The 25,921-nt window shown below is 34.7% G+C and overlaps 1 protein-coding gene across 1 annotated transcript in view; it reads left to right on the top strand.

Moving 5' to 3' along the window:
• Window positions 1–25,921, top strand: part of LOC107690821 (protein SZT2-like) — a 107,928-nt gene that overhangs the window by 63,382 nt on the left and 18,625 nt on the right. Inside the window, exons 53-68 of the mRNA XM_016489241.1 lie at window positions 1,222–1,398; window positions 1,480–1,671; window positions 2,925–3,127; window positions 3,347–3,562; window positions 3,888–4,069; window positions 4,230–4,357; window positions 5,572–5,619; window positions 7,133–7,254; window positions 7,569–7,751; window positions 13,244–13,511; window positions 17,183–17,262; window positions 18,433–18,558; window positions 19,551–19,753; window positions 21,507–21,612; window positions 22,712–22,792; window positions 23,857–23,931. Coding sequence (XP_016344727.1) covers window positions 1,222–1,398; window positions 1,480–1,671; window positions 2,925–3,127; window positions 3,347–3,562; window positions 3,888–4,069; window positions 4,230–4,357; window positions 5,572–5,619; window positions 7,133–7,254; window positions 7,569–7,751; window positions 13,244–13,511; window positions 17,183–17,262; window positions 18,433–18,558; window positions 19,551–19,753; window positions 21,507–21,612; window positions 22,712–22,792; window positions 23,857–23,931 — 2,390 coding nt within the window. The remainder of the gene's footprint in view (window positions 1–1,221; window positions 1,399–1,479; window positions 1,672–2,924; window positions 3,128–3,346; window positions 3,563–3,887; window positions 4,070–4,229; window positions 4,358–5,571; window positions 5,620–7,132; window positions 7,255–7,568; window positions 7,752–13,243; window positions 13,512–17,182; window positions 17,263–18,432; window positions 18,559–19,550; window positions 19,754–21,506; window positions 21,613–22,711; window positions 22,793–23,856; window positions 23,932–25,921) is intronic.

The raw sequence follows: 25,921 nt of genomic DNA, 5'->3' as shown, positions 1-25,921 counted from the left end.
TAAATTTTAGTTAATAACAACGGTGCTTTGTTACACTGCCAGTGGCTTCTGTCAAAATCTCCAGCTCTCAATGAAAATAAGTGTTTGTTGCTGCAAATCTCCGTTAGTGTCAACTGCCTTAACTTGTTTATTTTATTTGCATATTAACAATGTTCAAGTGTGTATGCAGATAAATTACAAGGGAATTGTGTAATTTTTGTGTTTTCTTTGTTTTTGCAATTCTTGATCATTTCTACAACCATGTAATTTTCACCACATCTCAAATGTTGTATTGTGCTATATAGTATTCTCTGGTGGAAATGACAGTTGTGGAAATGATTTAACCATTTCTGGAATCAAATCAGTCAGTATTTGGATAGCTAGCATTTTATGTATCCTAAATAAACACAATTAAGTTTTTTTTTTTTTTTTTTAAGTTTTTACACTCTTTGCATAAACTACAGCTTGATTGGAAATGACACCCAACAAAAATATGCTCTTCACAAATATTTAATTTGACTTTTTTTTTATCTCATATTTTTGTGAACAACAACAACTTTTGGGGGGAAAAAACATTATTGGGGAAAAGTTTATTTTGTGAAAGACAGCATAGACATCATAGTAACAATGAAATACATTTTCAAACAATATATATTGAAATGGTTTGTTTCACTTTTTGTTAACATCATAGCTTCAAAAATGTTTCAAACAATGGATTTTCATATTTTAAGATTGAAAGGTTGATTCTGTGTCAAAGGTAATTTGTTCTGTACATAAAATGCATTTAAAAAGACGCAAAATAATTTATAAAGATGTTTAAAACATAAAATACATTTAATTTGACCTTTATATGAAAGAAAAAAATCTGTTGCTTTAAATGAAATAAAATGTAATATCTTTGATTTTCATATTTTAAGTTTGAAAGGCTGTGTCGAGGGTAATCAGATTTGTATATAAAAGGTATTTGAAAAAGAAGCACAATAAATGAAAATAAGTTTCAAAACAGATTTAATAACAACAAATTGTTTACTTTTAATAAAATCAACCCCTTGAGCATAAAAGTGGCTTTATTTGAAGAGACATATGAGCATGCATCTCTTGTCTTTCAGCTCTAGCCGAACTTATTGCTTTCATGCGAGTTTGCATAATTTTTTGCATCATTCATGCTATTCTGTCAAGCTCGTTTAGTTCTGGCCTCCATCACTCTCTCCTCTAACTCTGTTAACGCGCTGCTCTCCCCAGGGATCGCCTGCATCGTGCTGTCATTCGTGGACGCTAAAGGCTGCGTGCTGCAGGTTCCCGCTCAGGACGGCAGTGGCCCGGCTCTCAGAGGCGACGTCTCCAGCATCTCCCTCCAGCCGGACCAGTTCGAGGCCTTGACGACTGTCGTCAAAGTGGACTCTGGCAGCCAGAGCTCAGGTTGGGATGCTTTAGCAAACATACAGTGCTTACAGTAGCGGTGTGTGAGGTGTGTGTGAGCTCTGGGACGCCTGTGCACAGGTGCAGCCGTGCGAGTGCGCTTCGACGTGTGGGAGCAGGGTAACATCAGCCCGCTGCAGCTGACCGATCGGCTCAGGGCGGCTCTACGCCACGCCCTCTGCGACGTCGTCATGGAGATGCGTGTGCTGCCCAACCCGTTGTGTCTGGACACCTTCTGCCTGCCTGCAGCCACCCAGCGGGACGAGAGCACAGGTGAGCAGCTCATGCACACGTGATGTAATATAGTGGATTACAGTAAAACTAGAACAGAATCTAAAATTAAAACCATTAAAAAAACTTTACTTCGTTTCTGGAAATAAAATAAACTTTAACTGAAATAAAATAAGATCTAAAAAAAACTTTTTCAGCTAACTTGATGTACTAAAATAACTAAAACTGGAATCAAAATCAAGTTTTTATTCATTTTATTTTTATTTCAGTTTTTGTGTGTGTGTGTGTGTGTGTGTGTGTGTGTATATATATATGTATATATGTGTGTGTATATATACAGTATATACATATATATATGAACTACTAAAATGACAAAAACATACTATTATTAAAACTTGAACTAAAACGAAAATGGAAAATATACACAAAAAAGATTCAAAATATTAATAGAAACTATATTAGAATCTAAATAATACTAAAGTAATGCTGGAACAAGAAAAAATACACTAATATTAAAAAATCATACCTGTCTCAAATTATGTTTCTCACGATAAAAATGTTATCGCATCTTTAAGTAATATTTTTAAGGCGTCTACTTCAATATATAAAATAAGTTTTGTAGACATTCTATGTTTTATTATTATTATTATTATTATTATTATTAATAGTTTAAAAATCCCTTAATTTTTATTTTAAAATATTGATATTTTCTTTTTTAATTGTAATTAAAGGGTCAGTAAGATTTTTTTTTTTTTTTATAAATTTATACTTTTATTCAGCAAGGATGCATTAAATTGATCAAAAGTTACAGAAAAAAAAAACATTTAGAATGTTACAAAAATTTTAGAATGTTAATTTATCTTTCAAATGAATTATGTTCTTTTTAACTTTATATTTATCAAAGAATCCTTAAAACTAATGTATCGTTTTCCAAAAAAAACATTAAGCAGCACAACTGTTTTCAACATTGATAATAATCAGAAATGTTTCTTGAGCAGCAAATCAGCATATTAGAATGATTTCTGAAGATCATGTGACACTGAAGACTGGAGTAATGATGCTGAAAATACAGCTTTGATCACAGAAATAAATTACAGTTTACTATATATTCACATAGAAAACAGCTATTTTAAATAGTGATAATATTTCACAATATTACTGATTTGACTGTATTTTTGATCAAATAAATGCAGCCTTGGTGAGCAAAAACATAAAAAAATCTAACATATTCTATACTTCTGAACGGTCGTGTATATTGTTGTCTTTCGTTGATCTTGTGTGTTGTGTGTCTGTAGTTGCCTTGAGTCTCCTGCAGTCTGACAGTAAGGAGGTGAAGGAGAGCGTTCGGCGGCCCAGTGGAGCTCATGGGCTGAAGAGCAGCCCGTCTCCCATCAGCCTGAGTTCTGTGCCCAGCTCCACCCCGACCACTGGAGCCAGCACGCCCGAGTCCACCACACCCACCGGCAAAACCACACGCCGCTTCTTCTGGGAAATACTGGTGCGTGCGCTCACTCAGCATGTGCAGTCTCCATTAACAGCAGATTACTCTCATTAATTATGACTGTCAACGCCTCCAAAACTGCTTTGATGGTCAGCATGATGCGGTTGATCTGGACTCAGTGAAGCGTAAACGCCGGAGAAATGATTGGGCTTTCTGTTCACTGGTCTGCTGCCAGTTATCTGTGTGTGTGTGTGTGTGTGTGTGTGTGTTTGGTAGAGTAAACCAGAAACTTCTGAGCTTGGCAGTCCGAAGACGACGGATGACATCGTACCGGAGCGTGTCGAGGACAGTCGCGTGAACCGACGGAGACACAAGACGGAGAGCGTCAAACAGCAGTGGAACCACGAGAAAGCCATGGCAGTCGAGCAAGAGCAGGCCCAGAGGTACACACACACACACACACACAGAGCTGTGTTTCTCACACTTTTGTCTGTAAAATGATATTTGCACAAGCTTTCCATGATAAAATGAACATGTTCAGATGGTAAGACAAAAAAAACAGACGACATATGACAACTAAAACTATTAAAAATATTTTCATTAACTGAAATAAAGCTGAAATAAAATAAAGAATAAATATATTAGATGAAAACCTAAAACTTAAAACAAAAATTAGGAACGTTGCCTTGCGTTCAACAACCTTTTAACACTTTCAAAACTTCGGAAGAACTAATTAAAGAGACACAATCATAAGGTTTAAAGTGATTATGATAAGTGTTTATAATAAGATTGGATGTGTTTATCACCATCCTAACAGACAGGAAAGTCCGCTAATGAAATATTCAGTGAATTATTTTCTCTTGCAGGTTGTCCGTCCATCCAGCACTGTTCAGCTGAAGTCTCACATCATTTCCTCCTGCCCTCCATCCTCACAGAGATCGTCAATCTGGTGGGCTCGCTGGCCAGTGACACGGCGGTCAAAGTGTTCGAAAGAAGCAGGTGTGTTTCCGGTATCATCAGAGCGGTCCAGACACGTCTGTCGCTGCAGCTTGTGTGTGAACAGACGTGATCAGTTGCTTCTGTTTGTGCAGAAGATGCTTAGCTCTTCAATGCACCATCAGATGTTTGTGTCGATTCAGTTTCGTCTGTGTGTCTCCAGCTGTCCTCAGGAAGACATGTATGTCCCTCTGTCAATCATCCAGCACATCAGCCAACCACCTGGCACCACCAGGAGCTTCATTCTCATTGGTCGCAACTTCAGCCAATGGCACTGTAGTACAGAACAAGGTACCTCCTATATTCACTATATATAGCAATTATCATGCCGTCTTTGATTACACACACTTACGGAATGATTTAATGGATTCGACTTGAATCAGAAGAATCAACGCTTTCCAAGGAGCACATTGTAATTTGTTTTATATTTTCATAAGCAGGCTTATTATAACCAAAGTTTTAATACATTAAGTAGTACAACCCCGTTAATAAATAAATGCCAATATAACCAATAATACACGATTGATAATGTGCAATAATGCATTATACTCTCTAATAAAGGATGTAAATTACGTAATTTAACTGGGGATACGCATATTCTTGAGAACATATACATGATTACAAGTCGAAATATAAGGCATTGTGAATGAATTATAATGCATAAAAATAACCTTTTTAATTCATTATATATTCAGCTGAATCTCATGAAAATGATCATATAATCAGGTCATATTTCTCCCCAATTTCAAAAGGAAAAGTAATTCATTAAGAAATATTCTCTGTAAAAAAGAAAACAATATTATCATATGGGACAGATAAATACATCAATAAGGATATAAGTAAATAAATAAATAATTTAAGAATAAAAACAGAAAATAAATAGTAATGTATAATATAAATGTACAGTATATATATATATATATATATATATATATATGTGTGTGTGTGTGTGTGTGTGTATAATTACCCCATTGATTTTCAGTATTCTTACAAATATGCAAATATATATATATTAATCAAAAATCTTTTGATTTTGTGGTAAAATATGACCATTACTGAATTCTGTGGTCAACAGTTCATCTGGCTTCTACCTGTTCTCTCTGTGATAGCATTAAATCCTGCAACCAAAGCGTTATCAACTTCAGGTGTTCTTTACAGTCTAACCGCTTTCTCACCATGAGCTCAGATGCATCACATTCCCTTCTGCTTGAATCTCTCACTACATCGCTGTACTTTGTGTTTTTATCTTCTTTTGATCTTGCTAACAAATGTTTTTTCTTTCTTTTTGTGTGTTTTGTAGTATTGCTGAATGTGTACATCTCTTTTAGTGTAGGAGTATTTACTGAATGATTAGTATACGTGTTGCTATTCTGTTATCATAGATTCATAGATTCTTTTGCTTATGTTGTTACTTGCAAAGCTGCGTGTGTGTGTGTGAATGCAGCATTAACATAGAGTTGTCTCATTTTGCAAAGCTGTGTGTGCTCATCTCTGTTTGCCAACAGAAGACAGTTCAGATGAAGAGAACAGTCCAGTACTAAATAGGTGCACACGTAAGTTTGGCCCCTTTTGGGGCCCCTAGTGGCCCTCACTGTTGCAACGACAGCAGAGGCCCTTCCTCCAGATCACTCCATTACACCAGACACACTTCATCAGGGTCAATATATTTGAGTGATTCTTCAATTGGACTTTTCTTTCTTTTTTTACTCAGTTTTTTTTATAGCTTTAAAAGGCAAAATGTGCAAGTTTGTGTGCTTTTTGGCCTTGTCCCAACCCATACTTTCAAACATCCTCACTATAATAAATGTATAAAAATTGATCAGAGAAATTGTAGCTTTTACCTAAAGCCATTAAAAAATATTTTTTATTCATCCATTCAATCATTCATTCATTTATATAAAAAAAGAATTGTCAGAGTTTCCACTATAATAAATGTATGAAAATTGATTAGAAATTAAGAATATATATAATAAAAATAAATTTAACTGTACCTTTTACTTTTACCCAAGACCATTAAAATTAATTTGTTCATCCATTAATTTGTTCATTCGCTCATTTGTTCACTCACTCATTGATTGATTCATTCATGCATTCATTCATTCATTTATGAACAAAAGAATCACCTAAACTTTCCACTATAATAATTGTATGACATTTTTTGTACATTTTACTTTTACCCTAGACCATAAAAAGGCACATTTTTAATTATTTTATGTATGTATGTGTATATACGTATGTATGAATTTATTGACTTATTTATTTCAAAAATCAACATATTTCCAACTATAATAAATTTATGAAATTTGATGAGAAATTGTAACTTTTAACTTTTGCCCAAGACCATTAAGAATCACGTATAATTATTTTATCTATCTATCTATCTATCTATCTATCTATCTATCTATCTATCTACATAGTGCTGCCATTATCATCACAGTTAACACCAAAATCCACTTTACTGTTGAACATCTTTATTCCAGGACGTAATAAATTGTTTGAAATAAATAACAGGTATTTAAAGCTTTCGAGCTTTAATTCAAGCTTTTCAGTAGTTAAAAGTGTCCCTAATTGAAGATTCACTCATTGATGCATGTTTATGAGATAATTTTAGCCCTGCGTGTACTCTACTATTGAAACCTACTGAGTTTCATTTTTTTATATAAGTTCTACATTACATTCTACACATCTAGATGAGTATTTGGTCCGATGTTGGTATTTAAATGATATTAGAATTTAATAAAGGAGAGAATGTCATAAAGCCCTGAGTTTGCCCTCTGTTACTCTAGAGAGTGAGTTCTGTGTTCAATCTCTCCTCAAACACACTCTGTATAGATTATATAAATGTCCTGCCTCAAGGCTGTGAAACCTTTCATTCATTTTTTTTTAAATGCAATGAGCCTTGTATATGATTTAATATTAATTACATTTTATGATTTAAATCCTATAGATGTTATTCACAGTTAAACTGAATAAATTCTGAAGTGGCCTTTTCCTTGTGTGGATCTTTATTTCTTACTCTGTCTATCATCTTTACCCAAATAACAAAGAATCCTGTCTTTCTTAAAGCTCATAAGGGCATGCAGCGGTTCGAGGCTTTGGAGCACAGTGATTGGCTGAGCCCGGGACAGGCTGTGAGGGGCGTGGCTCCACGCCAGCGCTTCCTGTACATGCAAATTGTCAATAAGAAGGTCAGTTGAGTTGAATATAACCAGCCGTGACTTGCGTAAGCAACACGCTATTAAAAACTCTCTTGCATGAATGTTTTTCTCTTAACCAGCTGCGACAGGCAACGGGACATTTTGCTGCCCACGGTGAAATATCATTTGTCTAAAATACCACACAGCTGCATATTAAACATTGAGTGTGTTCTAATCAGCTGTGATTGTGCCGCGTCATGCACTATTTTTGTCTTCAAGTGTGGATAGACTTTGATGTGCAAGGTGGATTTGTGTGCTTAGTTCTTTCTGTTTTATATTATATTGCCATGTTTCCGTGTTTCCAGGTGACTCTGTACGCGTATAACTGGTCGGTGGATCTGGGCGTCTCTCTGAATCAGGGTCTGGTCAGACTGGTGCAGTGGCAGAACGCCCGCGCTCATGTGGTCAACTGCCTCCTGAGTCAGAAAATGGGCCTTTTCCATCATTACTGCTTCTCTGATACGCCTACACACGAGGACCTGAAACAGGTCAGTACACAAACACACCGGCTGTGTTCTCAATGCAACACTAGCATGCTGCATACTCAAACGATTCATTAGAAACAGTATATGAAGCAGTATACATTACATACATAAACAATCTCATTATGTATGTTTATTTCAGCCAGCTACATCCAATTATATGAGCGGCCATTATTCTTTGTTTCAAAAAAAAATATATATATCACAGTTCATGACTGATATCATGATTCCTTGTTAATTTGAGAGCATTGCATTACACAGACTGAATTCAGGATAGCTTATTTGCATATTAGCAGGCTATTTTTATTATTTTTGCTATATAAAGAAATGCTGTTCAGCATTCAGCCACAGTGTGTCCTAATTCTATACTGCACATTTGGATACTTTGCACAATATTAGACTACCATTCAAACGTTTGAGGTTGGTAAGATTTTTTTTTATATATATATTTTTGAAAGAAGTCTCTTCTGCTCGCCAAGTGTGCATTAATTTGATAAAAAATACAATAAAATCAGCAATATTGTTAAATATTATTACAATTTCAAATAACACATTTCTATGTGAATATATTGTAAAATGTAATTTATTTCTGTGATCAAAGCTGAATTTTCAGCATCATTACTCCAGTCTTCAGTGTCACATGATCCTTCAGAAATCATTGATGAAAAGAAAGTTTAAAAGAATAGAATTTATTTAAAATGTCTTTACTGTCATTTTTGATCAATTTAATGCATCCTTGCTGAATAAAAGTATTAACTTCCTTCAAAAAGAAAAGAAAGACTTGTTTACCCTGATCTTTCCAACAGTACTGTACACACTGCGTACTACCTTCTGTCAACAATAGTACATAGTATGTTATTCTCATCATGCACACTCTGCAGCTGTCATGGATTGCTGGACTTTGGTTAGGATGAGCTTTTAGGACAGTGTGTGTTTGCACAGTTTAAGTACAGATAGCACTGGTGAACTGGTTTAAGCAGCACATGAGTGTCCGGCGCTCTCCGGGGCGGTCTGACATATCGCTCTGAGTGACGGACAGCTGTCACGGCCGCGGGGCAGGACGCTAATCACTCCAACACACCTGCTAACACCAAACACCTGGCAACGACCCAGACCGCTGGTCCTGCTGAAACCAGACATCACTGCGCTGCTAACACAGTTTATTCCTGCCCAGAGTCGAGCTCGTTTGAACAGAGCAAATTGAATCACGCTGTGTTTTAGTTGTTCGCAGTTAATGCAGCAGAACATGTTTGTTGGTTCTGTCAGTAAAGAGCAGAAACCTTCTGTCGCGGCGTTCACTGTTATTGATTCAGTTGTCAGCTGTTTGTCAAGATTTCGCAGCAAATGTCGGATGTATTTTGGGAATGCAGACAGTTGTTGATGTCGTTATCGAGAGCATTTGTGTTAAAGCTAAAGGCCTTTAACAGAACCGCCTGTGACAGTCATGTGCCTGCACTGATAATGACACACATACATTTCTTATCAACATTTAAGAAGAAATATCAGAACTTTTAGTGTTTTTTTAATAAGATAGTTAATAGTTATTGATTCAGTTGTCAGCTGTTTGTCAAGATTTCGCAGCAAATGTCAGGATGTATTTTGGGAATGCAGACAGTTGTTGATGTCGTTATCGAGAGCATTTGTGTTAAAGCTAAAGGCCTTTAGCAGAACCGCCTGTGACAGTCATGTGCCTGCACTGATAATGACACACATACATTTCTTATCAACATTTAAGAAGAAATATCAGAACTTTTAGTGTTTTTTTAATAAGATAGTTAATATACAGATAGTTGGTCATTATTACAGGGCTATTGTAACAATATACAAATTGTAATATACATAATATAGATAGACAGATAGATAGATAGATGGATGGATGATAAAATAATGGATGGATGGATGGATGGATAGATAGATGTTGGTTCTGCCAGTAAAGAGACGAAACCTTCTGTCGCGGCGTTCACTGTTATTTATTCAGTTGTCAGCTGTTTGTCAAGATTTCGCAGCAAATGTCGGATGTATTTTGGGAATGCAGACAGTTGTTGATGTCGTTATCGAGAGCATTTGTGTTAAAGCTAAAGGCCTTTAACAGAACCGCCTGTGACAGTCATGTGCCTGCACTGATAATGACACACATACATTTCTTATCAACATTTAAGAAGAAATATCAGAACTTTTAGTGTTTTTTTAATAAGATAGTTAATATACAGATAGTTGGTCATTATTACAGGGCTATTGTAACAATATACATATTGTAATATACATAATATAGATAGACAGATAGATAGATAGATGGATGGATGATAAAATAACGGATGGATGGATGGATGGATAGATAGATAGATAGATGATAAAATAATGGATGGATGGATGGATAGATAGATAGATGATCAAATTATGGATGGATGGATGGATGGATAGATAGATGATAAAAATTATGGATAGATAGATAGATAAAAAATAATATAGATGGGTAATAAATATATGGAACATAGATAATAAATAAATGAAAATAGAATAAATTAATATTTAATGTCCATTTCTTTATTTATTCAGTTTTAAATAACTTTTTAAACCGCTTAAACAGCAGAGCAAGGAATGCATGAATTTATTCAAATGTATTCCTTACATGCAATGTGTTACGATCTGCTACGGTGCGGGAACACGGAGCAAGGAAACACCTGGGATAAATTAAACATGGGAAAGGAAGGCACATGAGGAAAACAACCACAAAACACGGAACAGAGTCTGACACAATGTCAGTCCTTGAGCACCTTCCAAATGCATAAATATAAGTCTCATATTTGGTTCAACACTCAATTATACAGTTCAGTGTCATTATATAAAAATATTTGAGCACCAAAGACCTCGTTGACCAATCAGAATCAAGTATTTCTGAGAGTGTGTTTTGTACAGAATCCTGTTTTTGCAGCTGAGGAGTCTTCAGTCATGTTCTTCTCAAAATGAACCAGGTTTTTATTATACAGTATGTCTATTTCAAGATGGACATCATCTGAATGATAGCTTGCAAGTGACGTGAGTCAGTTAATTCATAAGACTAGGTTTGATTCAAGCTGGTAAATAATTGTGTTTGAATGACTCATTTAAAGAGTAAAATTCATAATCTCATGTCCAGTATTGGTTAATCGCACTGCACTGATAAACTAAATGATGGCGTTTTAGTTAAGCTTGACCTCAGCATTATGGGTGAACATCAGGGAAAACAAACCAAATGCTACAAAACTTCTTTAAATTACTTGTTTAAAGCGATGCTCGTCTGTGTCTGTGTGTGGGAGCAGATAAACACAAACCCATGAGATTCTTCTCCAGAATAAAGACCGTTCCTTCTGGTGTGATTTAGACGCGTTGAGTTTCCGGCAGGCAGTCAGTAGGGTTTGAGCCGTTGTTTGTGGGTGAGAATATCTGGAGTGTAGTCTGTCAGATGATACGAGCTCTCTTCCCTGGACGGTGGACTCTAATATCACTTCGCTCATCGTTTGTCTGTGTCTGTCCTTAAGGAAACAGATTGAGGGAGAGATGCCACAGAGATCATCATTGTTCGCTCTTCGTTTGATCCCTTCATGTCAATCAGCCCCTGTCGGCTCTTTAGTTTGTGTGTTGGGCCTTTGTGTATATGTACGTGAGAAAACAAAAAAAAGAAGAGAAATTTAATGGTGGGACTGATTTAGCTGCTGACTTGAGTTTCTAAGTTTAGAGCGTCACTATTGATTATATAAATAATCAGCTAAATATTTTAGTGATTAATGGAGCACCATAAATTCTTCAGCATCAATACGTACTAAATTATAAAGATACAATGCTGTTTGAAAGTTTGGGGTTGGTATAAGATTGATCAATTTTGTAATGATGCAAGTTTCAGTTATGTGCAGGATCTATGCTTTATTTGTTGTTCCAAATAAAATTTGATGTAAATTGTTCAAAATCCATTGTTGCCACGTCACTTGTAATAGTAGCACAAAGTAACCAGAGAGGATACAAATGGTATTGTCTTGTGTTTTAACTAAAGAGTCCGCAGTACTATATAGTGAATGTTGGGAATGCTTTCAGACTTTTCTCTCTTCACTTGACTGAGTTTTTAATCACATGGCTGCATAATTTAGCAATTTTAGTAGATCGGAAATATGTGTTCAAAAAGATCACACACACTTTATCATGTTATTGAAGCACAAATAAACTGAACATCTACATTTGCCTAGAAAGTGAAGGACAGAACTCTTTTATTTCCTCGTCAGTGGCTCCACACTTTTAATCTGTTCTCTTAATGAATGCTAACAGGAGGCGGATCCAGCATAGCAGAAAATTTGCCCTAACTGTCAATCATCTGTCAGAGTCCCAGAGGGCGGAGTTCAGGCGCTTAAGTTCAGGCACATGGGCATCTGCTCCAGCTTCTTTTAGAAAAGCCTCCAACTCGCCCTGAAGGACTTTAACTAGTCTTCCAAACACTAACTCAAAAACCCCAAAGTTCCCACAAGAAGAGAGGCAAGGTCTTCAGAAGGAGTTTGGTTAGTTCTTCTCTCTTGTGCTCTGATCAGCTGCGTGTTAATCGGTGGTCTTGAGGAAAGGCCCTCATGCTGGCGTGATCTCTGCGTGTCAGTGAGTTTAACGCTGATGAACACGAAGTTTGACATCAAATCTCAGCGTCTGTGAGTGAGTTTCTGAAGGCTGATGAGAGCTGAGCTTTGAATTCACACGGGAAATTCTGCTTTATGAAACATCATTGGCTTTTCTTTCTTTCCTTTTGTTTGTTCTTCTGTTTGTACTTTTTTCTTAATTTCATTTGTTCTTTCTTTCTTGCTATTTTTCATACTTTTTATACCTTTGTTCTTTAATTTTTCTTTTTGTACTTGCATTATTTTTTTCTTTGTTTTGTTTGTACTTTCATATACTATATATAATTTTGTTTTTTTTTCATAATTTTTTGTAAGTAACTTTAATCATATGTTTTTTTCGCTTCATAATTTTCACAATCTCATATTTTTCACAACAGTTTGTTTTTTGTTATTTTCCATATTTTTTCTTATTTCTTTTGTTTATACATTTTCATACTTTGTTCTTATTTGTATAGTTTTCTTTCGCAATTTTTACATTTTTTTGTAATATTTCTTTCTTTCTTAATTTCTTCATTCCTTTGTTCATACTTTGTTCACCCTATTTTCATTTTTGTACATTTGTACTTGTTTTTTTTTTCTTTATACTTTCATATAGGTTTCTTTATATTTTGGTTCTTTTTTTTTGGTAATTTTCTTTTTTGTTTGCTTCATAATTATCTTTTCATACTTCTTTACACCAGTTGTTTTCTGTTCTTTAATTCATACTTATAATGACTTTGTCATTTTTTTTCTTTTTTCACTTATTTTTTTCATTTTTTTCATTTATATCGATTTCTTTTTCTTTTTTTTCTTTTTTTTTTCTTGATAATCATTCATTGAGTGTTTAATTATTTATTCATCTGTCTCATGCATGTATTTGGTTGTTAGCAGGAGCCCAGCCCGTTCCTGAGCTCCACGATCGAGGCGGACGCTCTGTTGAGGAGTCCGGTTCCTCCGGCCGCAAGTAAGGATCAGGGTCGGATGGGCAGCTCTGCGCGTGCTCTTCCTCCTCTGGCCTTCCCCGGAGAACTCGTGCCCTTTGATGAAGCTCTGAGAGACGTGAACACGGTGAGGCCCCTGACCAGTCAGGACGGACCCGATATAGTCACTCGCCATGGAGCCCAGCTACTGGAGGTCAAAGCCGCTGAACGCAGAGGTACACACACATCAACTCACACACACACGCAACTCACATCCACCATCACAGAGAGCGCGCTGTTGAGGAGTCAGAAAGAAAGAAAGAAAAAAAAACAAAAAAAATTATGAAAAAGAAAATGATTAAAAAATGAAAATATGAGCAAAAGAAAAAAGATATGGAAAATATGAATTAAAGGGAAAAAATGGTGTAAAAGTATAAAAAGAAAAGCAGAAGTATGTACGAATCCAAGTACAAAATAAAGTACAAACTTATGAAAAACAAAAATAAAAAGAACCAAAAAATTATAAAAAAAAAGTCAAATTTTTAGTGTAAAGAAAGAAAGAAATGAAAGAACCAAAATACAATGAAAAGTATATGAAAGTGCGAACAAAGAAATAAAAAAGCAAAAAGAAAACAAGTACAATAATGTACAAAAATAAAAGAAAGAAAGAAAGAAAGAGAACATAACGAGAATGAAAAAAATAATGAAAGACAATCATACAAATAAGAAAACAATATTAAAATGTATAAACAAAAAGACCAAAATATGAAAGTATGAATTAAAGAACAAACAGGGAAAAAAACAAAAACAGTTGAGAAAAAGTATCAAATATAAATAAAAATAAAAATGCAAGTGTGAATTAAAGTTACTTCCTAAAAACTACAATGAAAGAACAACAAAAGTATATGAAAGTACAAATAAAATTAAGGAAAAAGAAAGCAACTGTAATTGTATGAAAAAGAAAAATGAAAAGAAGTTAAAGAAAAGTATAAAAGGAAAGAAAGAGTTTAATTAAGAAAAAGTACAAACAGAAGCACAAACGGAAAGAAAGAGAAAAAGAAAGAAAGAAAGAAAGAAAGAAAGAAAGAAAGAAAGAAAGAAAGAAAGAAAGAAAGAAAGAAAGAAAGAAAGAAAGAAAGAAAGAAAGAAAGAAAGAAAGAAAGAAAGAAAGAAAGAAAGAAAGAAAGAAAGAAAGAAAGAAAGAAAGAAAGAAAGAAAGAAAGAAAGAAAGAAAGAAAGAAAGAAAGAAAGAAAGAAAGAAAGAAAGAAAGAAGAAAGAAATGATTGTGGCATAATTTGAAATCTGAACCTCAGCCACAGAAAGCATGTGATTTATTCTGAGATTTGTCTTGTGTGTTGCAGAGCTGGAGAGACAGATGAAGATTGAGAATCTGTTTGTGATGTGGCAGCAGCGCTCGGCTCAGTCCAACATGCCCATCTCTGTGAGTTCACTCAGACTCAGCGCGAGTACACCGCTACACACAGGCTCGGCGTGTGATAATGTTTGATGGGTATTTTCCATCACACTCTCAGAGCATGATTTTCCCAGCGGCTCATCAGGTCCAGATTCATCCCAGTGCGCTGATCCTCTGCTTCACACACACACACACACACACACACACACATGCAGATCCTCGTCGGTGTGTAAAGCCCGGTTGGGTCTAATGAGATATGGCGAGGACATTAGGAGACGCTGTAGTGTGTGAGATGCCTCTGTCATTGGCTGTGATCGCACTTCTTTGAGGCTCTTTCACACTGCTGAGATCCAGACAAATGTGTTATTATTATACTGCAGGTCACCACTACTGTAAGTACAGTACCATTCAAAAGTTTGGGGTCAGTAAGATGTTTTTGTTCTTGAAAGAAATTAATACTTTTATTCAACAAGGATGCATTCAATGGATCAAAAGTGACAGTAAAGACATTTATAATATTACGAAAGATTTCTGTTTCAAATAAATGCTGTTCTTTTGAACTTTCTATTCATTAAAGAATCCTGAAAAAATGTATTACATATTCCACAAAAATATCAACATTGATAATAATCGGAAATGTTTCTTGAGCAGCAAATCAGCATATTAGAATGATCTCTGAAGATCATGTGACACTGAAGACTGGAGTAATGATGCTGAAAATTCAGCTGCGCATCACAGGAATAAATTACATTTTACAATATATTCACACAGAAAACAGTTATTTTAAATTGTAATAATATTTCACAATATTACTGATTTTAATGTATTTAAGTATTTATTATAATCAAATAAATGCAGCCTTGATGAGCGGAAGAGACTTCAAAAATATTACAAATCTTACTGGCCTCTTTGAACTGTAGTGTATATTCACAGTATATACTGATTGTAAATTTTCCAGATACAAACCATTGGTTGAGTCAGTGTGTCGAACAGGTTTTGATCAATGTTTTAAAAGCACCACAGACTTTTTAGGATAAAATCAGCATATTAAACTGAGATGGAATGTATTTACACACTGAAACCGTTGCACACTTCACCTTTATAAAACAATAGCTGTTGCAGCAAATGAAGGAATTCTGGGTGTAAATCTGGAAACGCTCTCTCCGTGTGTCTGGTGTGTGTCTGTGCTCAGGTGGCCGATCTGGACACACTAAAGCAGTCCTCTCGACTGGTCCATTACTGCGCCACTCCGCTGCTCTTCGACCCTGTCTTCCGGAAACAGATTCAAGAGGAACAGCTGCCTCAGCCCCAGATGAAGGTCTCTCTTTCTTCCTCTTCATCTTCCTCCTCCTGCGGGGTCTGTCTGCTGGTTCACACTGCATTTATAAATACCATCATTTTGAAGCCTGATTTAGGGTTAGAAGTTCAAATCCCTGACCATACGTATAACCCTAATAATAATAATAAACATAAATATGAACCATATAATTCCATTGTGAGTGCATAAGATTTTTTTTTTATTAATTGTTTTACTTATTGTTTGTTTGTTTTTAGTTTTGTTATTGCTATTATAACATTTAATTTTTAGGGTTGTTGTTTTTATTATTATTCAAGTTAATATAAATAATAATATTATAATACATTTTTATTATTATAACATAATTATTGATGCTATTATTATTATTGTTGTTATATTTAATAATAATAATAAATAATTAGTTAAAATTTATTAGTATTATTATTAACTATAACTGAACCATATAATTCCAATGTAAGTGCATAAGATTTATTTATTTATTGTTTGTTATTGTTACTGTTTTTATTATTATATGATTTAACTATTATTAGGGTCATTATTATTATTATTATCATCTTAAGTCTAAATGCAAAACAGATCGTAAATATCACCTCTATGTAATTACATGTGTCAGGTGTGATAATGAGCACACGTGTGTCAGCGTATCACAAGAATAATCATGATTTTGTTGTTGATGATTGAAGTGGCATAGAGGCAAGTCTCATATATAAATATATATTTATATATATCTCATATATATTTTATATAAAGATAGCACAGGCACACTGTGCACCTGTATACTCCACGTTTTCTCTGAATTTTAGATTGACCCACACTAAATCATGTCATACAAAAACATGCGGTTGCTCGCTTTTCCTGCATAAGTGGACAGCTTTAGGCTCAATATGGACCAGACTTTATGCTGATAGTCAAAAGTCTGGCTGTGTAGTGAATTCAGTTCAGATTTTCTGTTCTGTTTCATTGTAAATAGTCAGATAGATAGATAGATAGATAGATAGATAGATAGATAGATAAAATAGTCAAAATAGTCAGATGATAGAAAGAAAGAAAGAAAGAAAGAAAGAAAGAAAGAAAGAAAGAAAGAAGAAAGAAATGATTGTGGCATAATTTGAAATCTGAACCTCAGCCACAGAAAGCATGTGATTTATTCTGAGATTTGTCTTGTGTGTTGCAGAGCTGGAGAGACAGATGAAGATTGAGAATCTGTTTGTGACGTGGCAGCAGCGCTCTGCTCAGTCCAACATGCCCATCTCTGTGAGTTCACACAGGCTCGGTGCGAGTACACCGCTGCACACAGCCTCTGCGCCGAGAGATAATGTGTGATGGGTATTTTCCATCACACTCTCAGAGCATGATTTTCCCAGTGGCTCATCAGGTCCAGATTCATCCCAGTGCGCTGATCCTCTGCTTCACACACACACACACACACACACACACACACATGCAGATCCTCGTCGGTGTGTAAAGCCCGGTTGGGTCTAATGAGATATGGCGAGGACATTAGGAGACGCTGTAGTGTGTGAGATGCCTCTGTCATTGGCTGTGATCGCACTTCTTTGAGGCTCTTTCACACTGCTGAGATCCAGACAAATGTGTTATTATTATACTGCAGGTCACCACTACTGTAAGTACAGTACCATTCAAAAGTTTGGGGTCAGTAAGATGTTTTTGTTCTTGAAAGAAATTAATACTTTTATTCAACAAGGATGCATTCAATGGATCAAAAGTGACAGTAAAGACATTTATAATATTACGAAAGATTTCTGTTTCAAATAAATGCTGTTCTTTTGAACTTTCTATTCATTAAAGAATCCTGAAAAAATGTATTACATATTCCACAAAAATATCAACATTGATAATAATCGGAAATGTTTCTTGAGCAGCAAATCAGCATATTAGAATGATCTCTGAAGATCATGTGACACTGAAGACTGGAGTAATGATGCTGAAAATTCAGCTGCGCATCACAGGAATAAATTACATTTTACAATATATTCACACAGAAAACAGTTATTTTAAATTGTAATAATATTTCACAATATTACTGATTTTAATGTATTTAAGTATTTATTATAATCAAATAAATGCAGCCTTGATGAGCGGAAGAGACTTCAAAAATATTACAAATCTTACTGGCCTCTTTGAACTGTAGTGTATATTCACAGTATATACTGATTGTAAATTTTCCAGATACAAACCATTGGTTGAGTCAGTGTGTCGAACAGGTTTTGATCAATGTTTTAAAAGCACCACAGACTTTTTAGGATAAAATCAGCATATTAAACTGAGATGGAATGTATTTACACACTGAAACCGTTGCACACTTCACCTTTATAAAACAATAGCTGTTGCAGCAAATGAAGGAATTCTGGGTGTAAATCTGGAAACGCTCTCTCCGTGTGTCTGGTGTGTGTCTGTGCTCAGGTGGCCGATCTGGACACACTAAAGCAGTCCTCTCGACTGGTCCATTACTGCGCCACTCCGCTGCTCTTCGACCCTGTCTTCCGGAAACAGATTCAAGAGGAACAGCTGCCTCAGCCCCAGATGAAGGTCTCTCTTTCTTCCTCTTCATCTTCCTCCTCCTGCGGGGTCTGTCTGCTGGTTCACACTGCATTTATAAATACCATCATTTTGAAGCCTGATTTAGGGTTAGAAGTTCAAATCCCTGACCATACGTATAACCCTAATAATAATAATAAACATAAATATGAACCATATAATTCCATTGTGAGTGCATAAGATTTTTTTTTTATTAATTGTTTTACTTATTGTTTGTTTGTTTTTAGTTTTGTTATTGCTATTATAACATTTAATTTTTAGGGTTGTTGTTTTTATTATTATTCAAGTTAATATAAATAATAATATTATAATACATTTTTATTATTATAACATAATTATTGATGCTATTATTATTATTGTTGTTATATTTAATAATAATAATAAATAATTAGTTAAAATTTATTAGTATTATTATTAACTATAACTGAACCATATAATTCCAATGTAAGTGCATAAGATTTATTTATTTATTGTTTGTTATTGTTACTGTTTTTATTATTATATGATTTAACTATTATTAGGGTCATTATTATTATTATTATCATCTTAAGTCTAAATGCAAAACAGATCGTAAATATCACCTCTATGTAATTACATGTGTCAGGTGTGATAATGAGCACACGTGTGTCAGCGTATCACAAGAATAATCATGATTTTGTTGTTGATGATTGAAGTGGCATAGAGGCAAGTCTCATATATAAATATATATTTATATATATCTCATATATATTTTATATAAAGATAGCACAGGCACACTGTGCACCTGTATACTCCACGTTTTCTCTGAATTTTAGATTGACCCACACTAAATCATGTCATACAAAAACATGCGGTTGCTCGCTTTTCCTGCATAAGTGGACAGCTTTAGGCTCAATATGGACCAGACTTTATGCTGATAGTCAAAAGTCTGGCTGTGTAGTGAATTCAGTTCAGATTTTCTGTTCTGTTTCATTGTCTGACACCCTCTCGTTCTCGGCTTAAAGAAGCGGCATCGCTCCAGTGACTCCACGGCGTCCGGCCGCGATCGCAGCTACAGCACGGATTCGGCAGACATGCGTCCGAGTCGATTGAAGGAGGAGCCGTGGCTGCAGGAGATCTCCAGCATGTTCCTGCAGCAGTATGTGCAGTATCTGCAGAGCATGGGCTTCATCCTGGTGCAGGTCCGGCCGCAGTCGCCCGCTCGCAGGTCTGTGTCCTGCAGAAAATCACTACGGATGCGTTCAGGTCATGTTGGAAAGATCAGATTTATGAGTTGAGCGCAACAGAAACAGTAACCTAAAAATGGTCACATCTAAATGAACTAGTTTAATTCAAGTCAAAAATATTATAATCACTGAATCAACCTAGATATAATAATTTATACCAACAATATTCATTTTTATGGTTTAAATCAGGTCAAAATAGCTCTTTAAAGGGATAGTTCACCCAAAAATTCAAATTTGCTATTAATTTACTCACCCTCAGGCCATCTAAGATGTAGGTGAATTTGAGAATTTAAAAAAAGCATAGCAAGTAACACCGTGGCTCCTGAAGATATATTGAGGTCTTACGAATCGAAATGATCAGTCTGTGCAAGAAACTGAACAATATTTCCTAAATTGTTACCTGTAATCCAGAGCTTCAGTCAGACGGTCCGGAGTGATGTTCGATTCACAAATGAATCATTCTTTTGAACTGGTTCTTTTTAGTGAACAGGTTAAACCAGTTCACCAAATCGGACTGAACCATCTGAAACAATACGCAGTTTACAGATCTACAAGTTACTCAATCAAAACTCACTTTTAGACGCCTGACAGTCACTCCGACTCAAAATTAGCCAAAATACTGGCGTATATATATATCTCTCTCTCTCTCTCTCTATATATATAGATATATATATATATATATATATATAATGTATGTAATAGGCAGAAAAATGTACATTGGCGGTAAATATTGTACTTTTTTGTTTCTATGCAAACATAATGTTGCATAAAATGCATAGAGATACTCATGAGATCATTAGAATACAGTGAGTACAAAAAAAAAGGATACAAACGCGATATTACTCTTTACAGCTGATTAAAAAATAATCATTTGAAAATTAGTCACAGTGAACTCACTATTTGTACATAGCCTATTAATGTATTAACAATATAGAGACAACAGTTTATAAACTATGAATTAACTAGTAACTATTAGTTTGCAAATGATTTATAAGTGTTTTATTACTGTATACTTATTATGTAGCACTTAAAGTGATTTTTTTTAAATATATAATTAAACTAAGCATGCATGTACAAAATACCATAGTGTTATGGTAGAATACATAACGATTCAAAAAGTACCACCTTCATAAATAGAACGAAAACAGAAAAAAAGCACACAAAAAAACACCTGATGCACATTCTTTATTTATCATTTTGGAGATTGAAATTGAATTTCTTGTTGAATTTTATATAGAAAATGTACATCGCCATCTTCCTCTGAACAAAGTGACGTCTTCCCAACTCGTTAATTCGACCTTTCCAGGAGGACTTGAATGTGATGTATGTTTCCGGATATCAAACAAGTGGTTTTGAACTGTGCATTTCAGTCATAAACACTGTTATTCACTTCACTCTTTCTGTCACAGAGCATTTAGCCTGCATTTACGTCAAGGTAAATTTGTGAAAATAGCTTTTATACCAACCAAACTGGAATCTCAAACATGACGTTTGTATGAAAACTTTAGTCATTTGGCGACAATAAGTTCAAGAATGAGTGCTTTTTGCTGAAGGCAGGTCTCTGTACAGTGTGTGTGATGTGCTAATGCTGGACACACTGCATTAAGCAGCAGGAGCGTGTGATTCAGTGTGGTCGGCAGCGTGAGGGCCGCGTTACTGACGGGGTCAGATGCCCAATGGGCCGCACACACACACATGCTCTCTCACTCTCTCTCTCTCTCATTCTCTCTGCAGCATCGCTCGAGCCCGAGCTGCCATGTTGAGTTCTTTATCCACTGAAGGCAGATCATCCTTCTCCTCTTTCTCATATAGTAAGCAGAAGAGTGAAGACAGCCCCAAGGTACTTTATCTGCTCATCCATATTCAACCATTCAGTCACACTCCAGTTTTTCTTAATTCACATCTAAATTTCACATGCATTTCTCTATGTGCATCACAGTTCAAAGACACACACACACACACACACACACACACACACACACACACACATTCACTCCATTTCCATTGACACACTCCTTGTCCCATTCTGGATCCTATCTGAGTAAAGGCAAAATCATATTTGAAGAAAGGGTAAAAAGATGAAAATAAAATCTTTACATGAATAGGCTGTTTAATGAGACCTTAAATGAATAATTCACCCAAAAATGAAAATTCTAGCAATTTTTACTTTCCATGTGATGGTTTTGAATGGTCAAAAGACACCAATGAGGTTTAATGTAATTAAAAAATAGTATATAATAATAAATAAATGGTTAAAAAATGAAAATAACAAAATGTGAAACCACTTTCCCCTTAAATAGTGTATGAAATCATTGTTTTTAATAACGTGCAACACAATTTTCTGTTAACATTAAAAATGTGTACACTACCATTCAAACGTTTGGAGTCAGTAATTGTTTTTTATGTTTTTGAAAGAAGTCTCTTCTGCTCAGCAAGGCTATATTTGTTTGATTAAAAATACAGTAAAATCAGTAATATTGTGAAATATTATTATAATTTAAAATAACTTTTCTATTTGAATATATTTTAAGATATAATTTATTTATGTATGACAAACTGAATTTTTTTTAGCAGTTGTTTCTGATTATTATCAATGCTGAAAACAGTTGTGCTGCTTCATATTTTTGTGGAAACGGTGATACATTTTTTTCAGGATTCTTTGATGAACAGCAAGTTCAAAAGAACAGTATTTATTTAAAATATTAATATTTTGTAATATTATAAATGCCATTACTGTCACTTTTGAACAATTTAATACATCTTTGCTGAATAAAAATATTAATTTCTTTAAAAAAAATCTTACTGACCCTAATATTTGAACAGTAATACATCTGTAATAAAATGACTTGCACCAGCACCACTGCTATAGAGAATGGCTAACACACACACACACACACACACACACACACTGATTGTGTGCTTTCTGCATCTCTCAGCAGAGCAATGCATCGAGCTCGGCATCATATCACCTGCAGAGGGCGCTGCCGGGAGGAATCGTCCTGATGGAGCTGGCTTTTCAAGTGAGACCTTCATGTGTCTATGTGTCTCACATAGAATCGCCCCTTTTAGCACATCAGCCGAGAGCAAACGCTGGGCTTTTCACAGGAACGCTGTGAAAGTCTTAGCGGACGCTGAGGAGAGAGATGTTTAATGGATTCTGCTTCGCTCTGGCGCTATTTATGCTTATTAATATTTGAACACACAGAATCAACAGCAAGGAAACACTGCGTCATGATCTGATCTCCAGCTCTGCTCATGTTTAATATCTCTCTCAACTCAATGTCAAATTATTGCTATTAATAACAGTTTTATTCTGATTGAAATCTCTGTTTACCCACGAGTAAAACACCAGTCATTCATAGAAATTTTCAACACCAGCAGATTACTTATGCATGAGTCAGTGGCAAAAATACAAGTCCATAAATTGTGCTGAAAGTTGTATGTATGCATGTATTTATTTATTTATTTATTTTATTTATTTATTTATTGCCAGAGTTGCATTCCCTTAATGATAAGGTTCAGTCTTGTTTTAATAAATGGGTTCAGAATAGTATTTATTTATTTATTTATTGCCAGAGTTGCATTCCCTGTGTTAATAATTCTAATAATAATAATAATAGAAATAATGATAATAATGGCGATAATAATAAAAGTATTATTATTATTATTATTATTGGTTTGTTATTATTCAAATCACAAATCTGAAATTTGAATAATATAATAATAATAAAGAAAATGAATGATAAGGTTCAGTCTTGTTTTAATAAATGGGTTCAGAATAGTGCTTATTTATTTATTTATTTATTTATTTATATATGGGTGAAAAGTTTTTCTATTTCACAGGTGATTATAAAAGAGATATTTATATTTGTTCAGTTTGCTAATATTTATAATGATAATTATTATGATGATAATAACATAATAGTGTGCACAGACGAATCGTGGCCAGGCCAAATTAAGAAAGCAAATTAAGCCATTTTTGATTTATTTTGCCTTAAGAAGCTCCTGAATAAGGTGAACTATGCAGTTATGAATTTATCTACAGCTGATGCATAAATCTTATCATATTCTGACTCTGTTGCAGGGCTGTTATTTCTGCGTGAAGCAGTTTGCATTAGAGTGCTCAAGGATTCCCATGGGTCAGACAGTTAATTCTCAGGTAACGGCATTTGCGCATTAAAAAAACAACAGACAAGACCTGTGCATATGTGTTGAAGGAAGATAAAGTGAGAGTAAACGAGGTGTCTAAGAGCTCATGCTGTATTTCTGTGCATCTGTTGTAAGTGCCTGCTTGTAATCTCTGTGGATGTTTAATATGAGCAACAAGCAGCAATCATCTCCTTTGTTAGCAGGATTCACTGGTCAAATGTCTGTCTCTTTCTCTCTGATGGCGTGTTTAATGTGCAGTGGGTCCAGGTTGGCTCTAAATGAGGAGTAATTAAGTGTAAATATTTGTAAATCTCCAGATGTTTCTGAGCAGGAAGGCTCTGATTTCTTCCAGAAGCCCATAAGGTGTCTCCAGTCACAGCTGCTCATATCCAGCAATTAAGTCATCAGCGTGTTTGTTTGCTTGTTTGTAAGTGCAGATTCTTCAAACTGAGCTTGAGGGCAAACAGGCAGAAAAGTCACAAGGAATCACTAATGAAAATTCATCAACTTTATATTTGTTCTGTTAGAATCCATAGTATTCGATTGCATCAACAAACATTCCCAGCTGCCAGTTTGGTGTTATTTTTCATAAGGAATGAACAATCAGATTGAGTTATTGTTAATTATTCTGCTATGTTAATGCTACTTTTTGTTCCTGGAGAACCAAATATATCCACTTCCTGTAGAAGGATAAAGTAACATTTTCATCAAGGCTCTATAGTGATCAAATTCACCATGAAAACTCAGCAAATCCTCTTGAAGTCAGACGTGTTACACATGTATTTAAAGGTCATAGTCAGGAAACTGCCATTTGTACCAGAAAATTGTTCTTTTAATAAAAAATTAAATTTGAAAATGTACTGCTGAACTTTCATGAAATCATATTTTCATATCTTGGGCTCAAAGTATTAGTGCCGTTACGCCATATACATTAGTGAATCTTTTGACAATGCTTTTTCCCCAGTGGTCAACAAATATGACTGTTATTGTTGTTGTTTTCTCACAATTACAGTAGCAACGGTTATTTATTGTCATTAAAGCGATGACAATGTCTGCTTTATCCTTCTATAATAAGTGGATATATTTGGTTCTCCAGGAACAAAAACATAGCATAAAAACATGAATATAGCAGAATAATGAACAATACCTTGATTGTTCATTCCTTATGAAAAAGTGATTGACACAGAGGTGTAAAATTAACAACTGAAAATGAGTGAGACAAAGGTTAAAAAAAAAATGAAAATGAAATGAGGCTCAAAAGTAATTTCTAACAGTAAACATAAAAAAGTAAAATGTATAAAATAGAAAAACAATAATAATAAATAAAACCAAAATTGGATATTATCATTTGATTATTAATTAAAAAAATATATATATATATTAATTGCATTCATATTTTTAAATTAATTATATTTATTTTTTAAACCATATTTTATGACAACCCTGTTATATATATATATATATATATATATATATATATATATATATGGAATATCGGTTAATTTTATCACATAAATTTTTTTTATATCATTAAAAATATTTATTTTAAGCTATACTTTTACTACTGCTAATACTTCTCCAGTCACTGTACTGCCAGATGAAGTTGATTTGTGGCACTGGACGTCATGAGAATACCTTCTATATATCTGACATTTATCAAGAGTTTGCTGCAGGAATTGGGAACAGTGGGAATAGATCACGATGTAACAGGAGCCATAAGAAGTGGATATTTAGCAGAGTTATAGAGTGAAAGGTCACGCCTGCTTCTCATCTATTCAGACTGCACACGCCTCATGCTCATCATTATTGATCATCTCATGTGACTTCCTGTAACACGCCCTCATACATAAGCGCAGTCTGTACTAGCGTGTGACAGTCAGCTTGTGCATGTGTGTTTTGTTCATTTGTGACCCTGGAGCACAAAAGCAGTCTTAAGTTGCTGGGGTATATTTGTAGCAATAGCCAAAAATACATTGTATGGGTCAAAATTATTGATTTTT

Source organism: Sinocyclocheilus anshuiensis, unplaced genomic scaffold (assembly GCF_001515605.1).
Source record: "Sinocyclocheilus anshuiensis isolate Anshui unplaced genomic scaffold, SAMN03320099.WGS_v1.1 scaffold1753, whole genome shotgun sequence".
NCBI lineage: Eukaryota > Metazoa > Chordata > Actinopteri > Cypriniformes > Cyprinidae > Sinocyclocheilus > Sinocyclocheilus anshuiensis.
The sequence above is the reverse complement of the archived record's forward strand: the minus strand, read 5'-3'. Positions and strand labels throughout refer to the sequence as shown.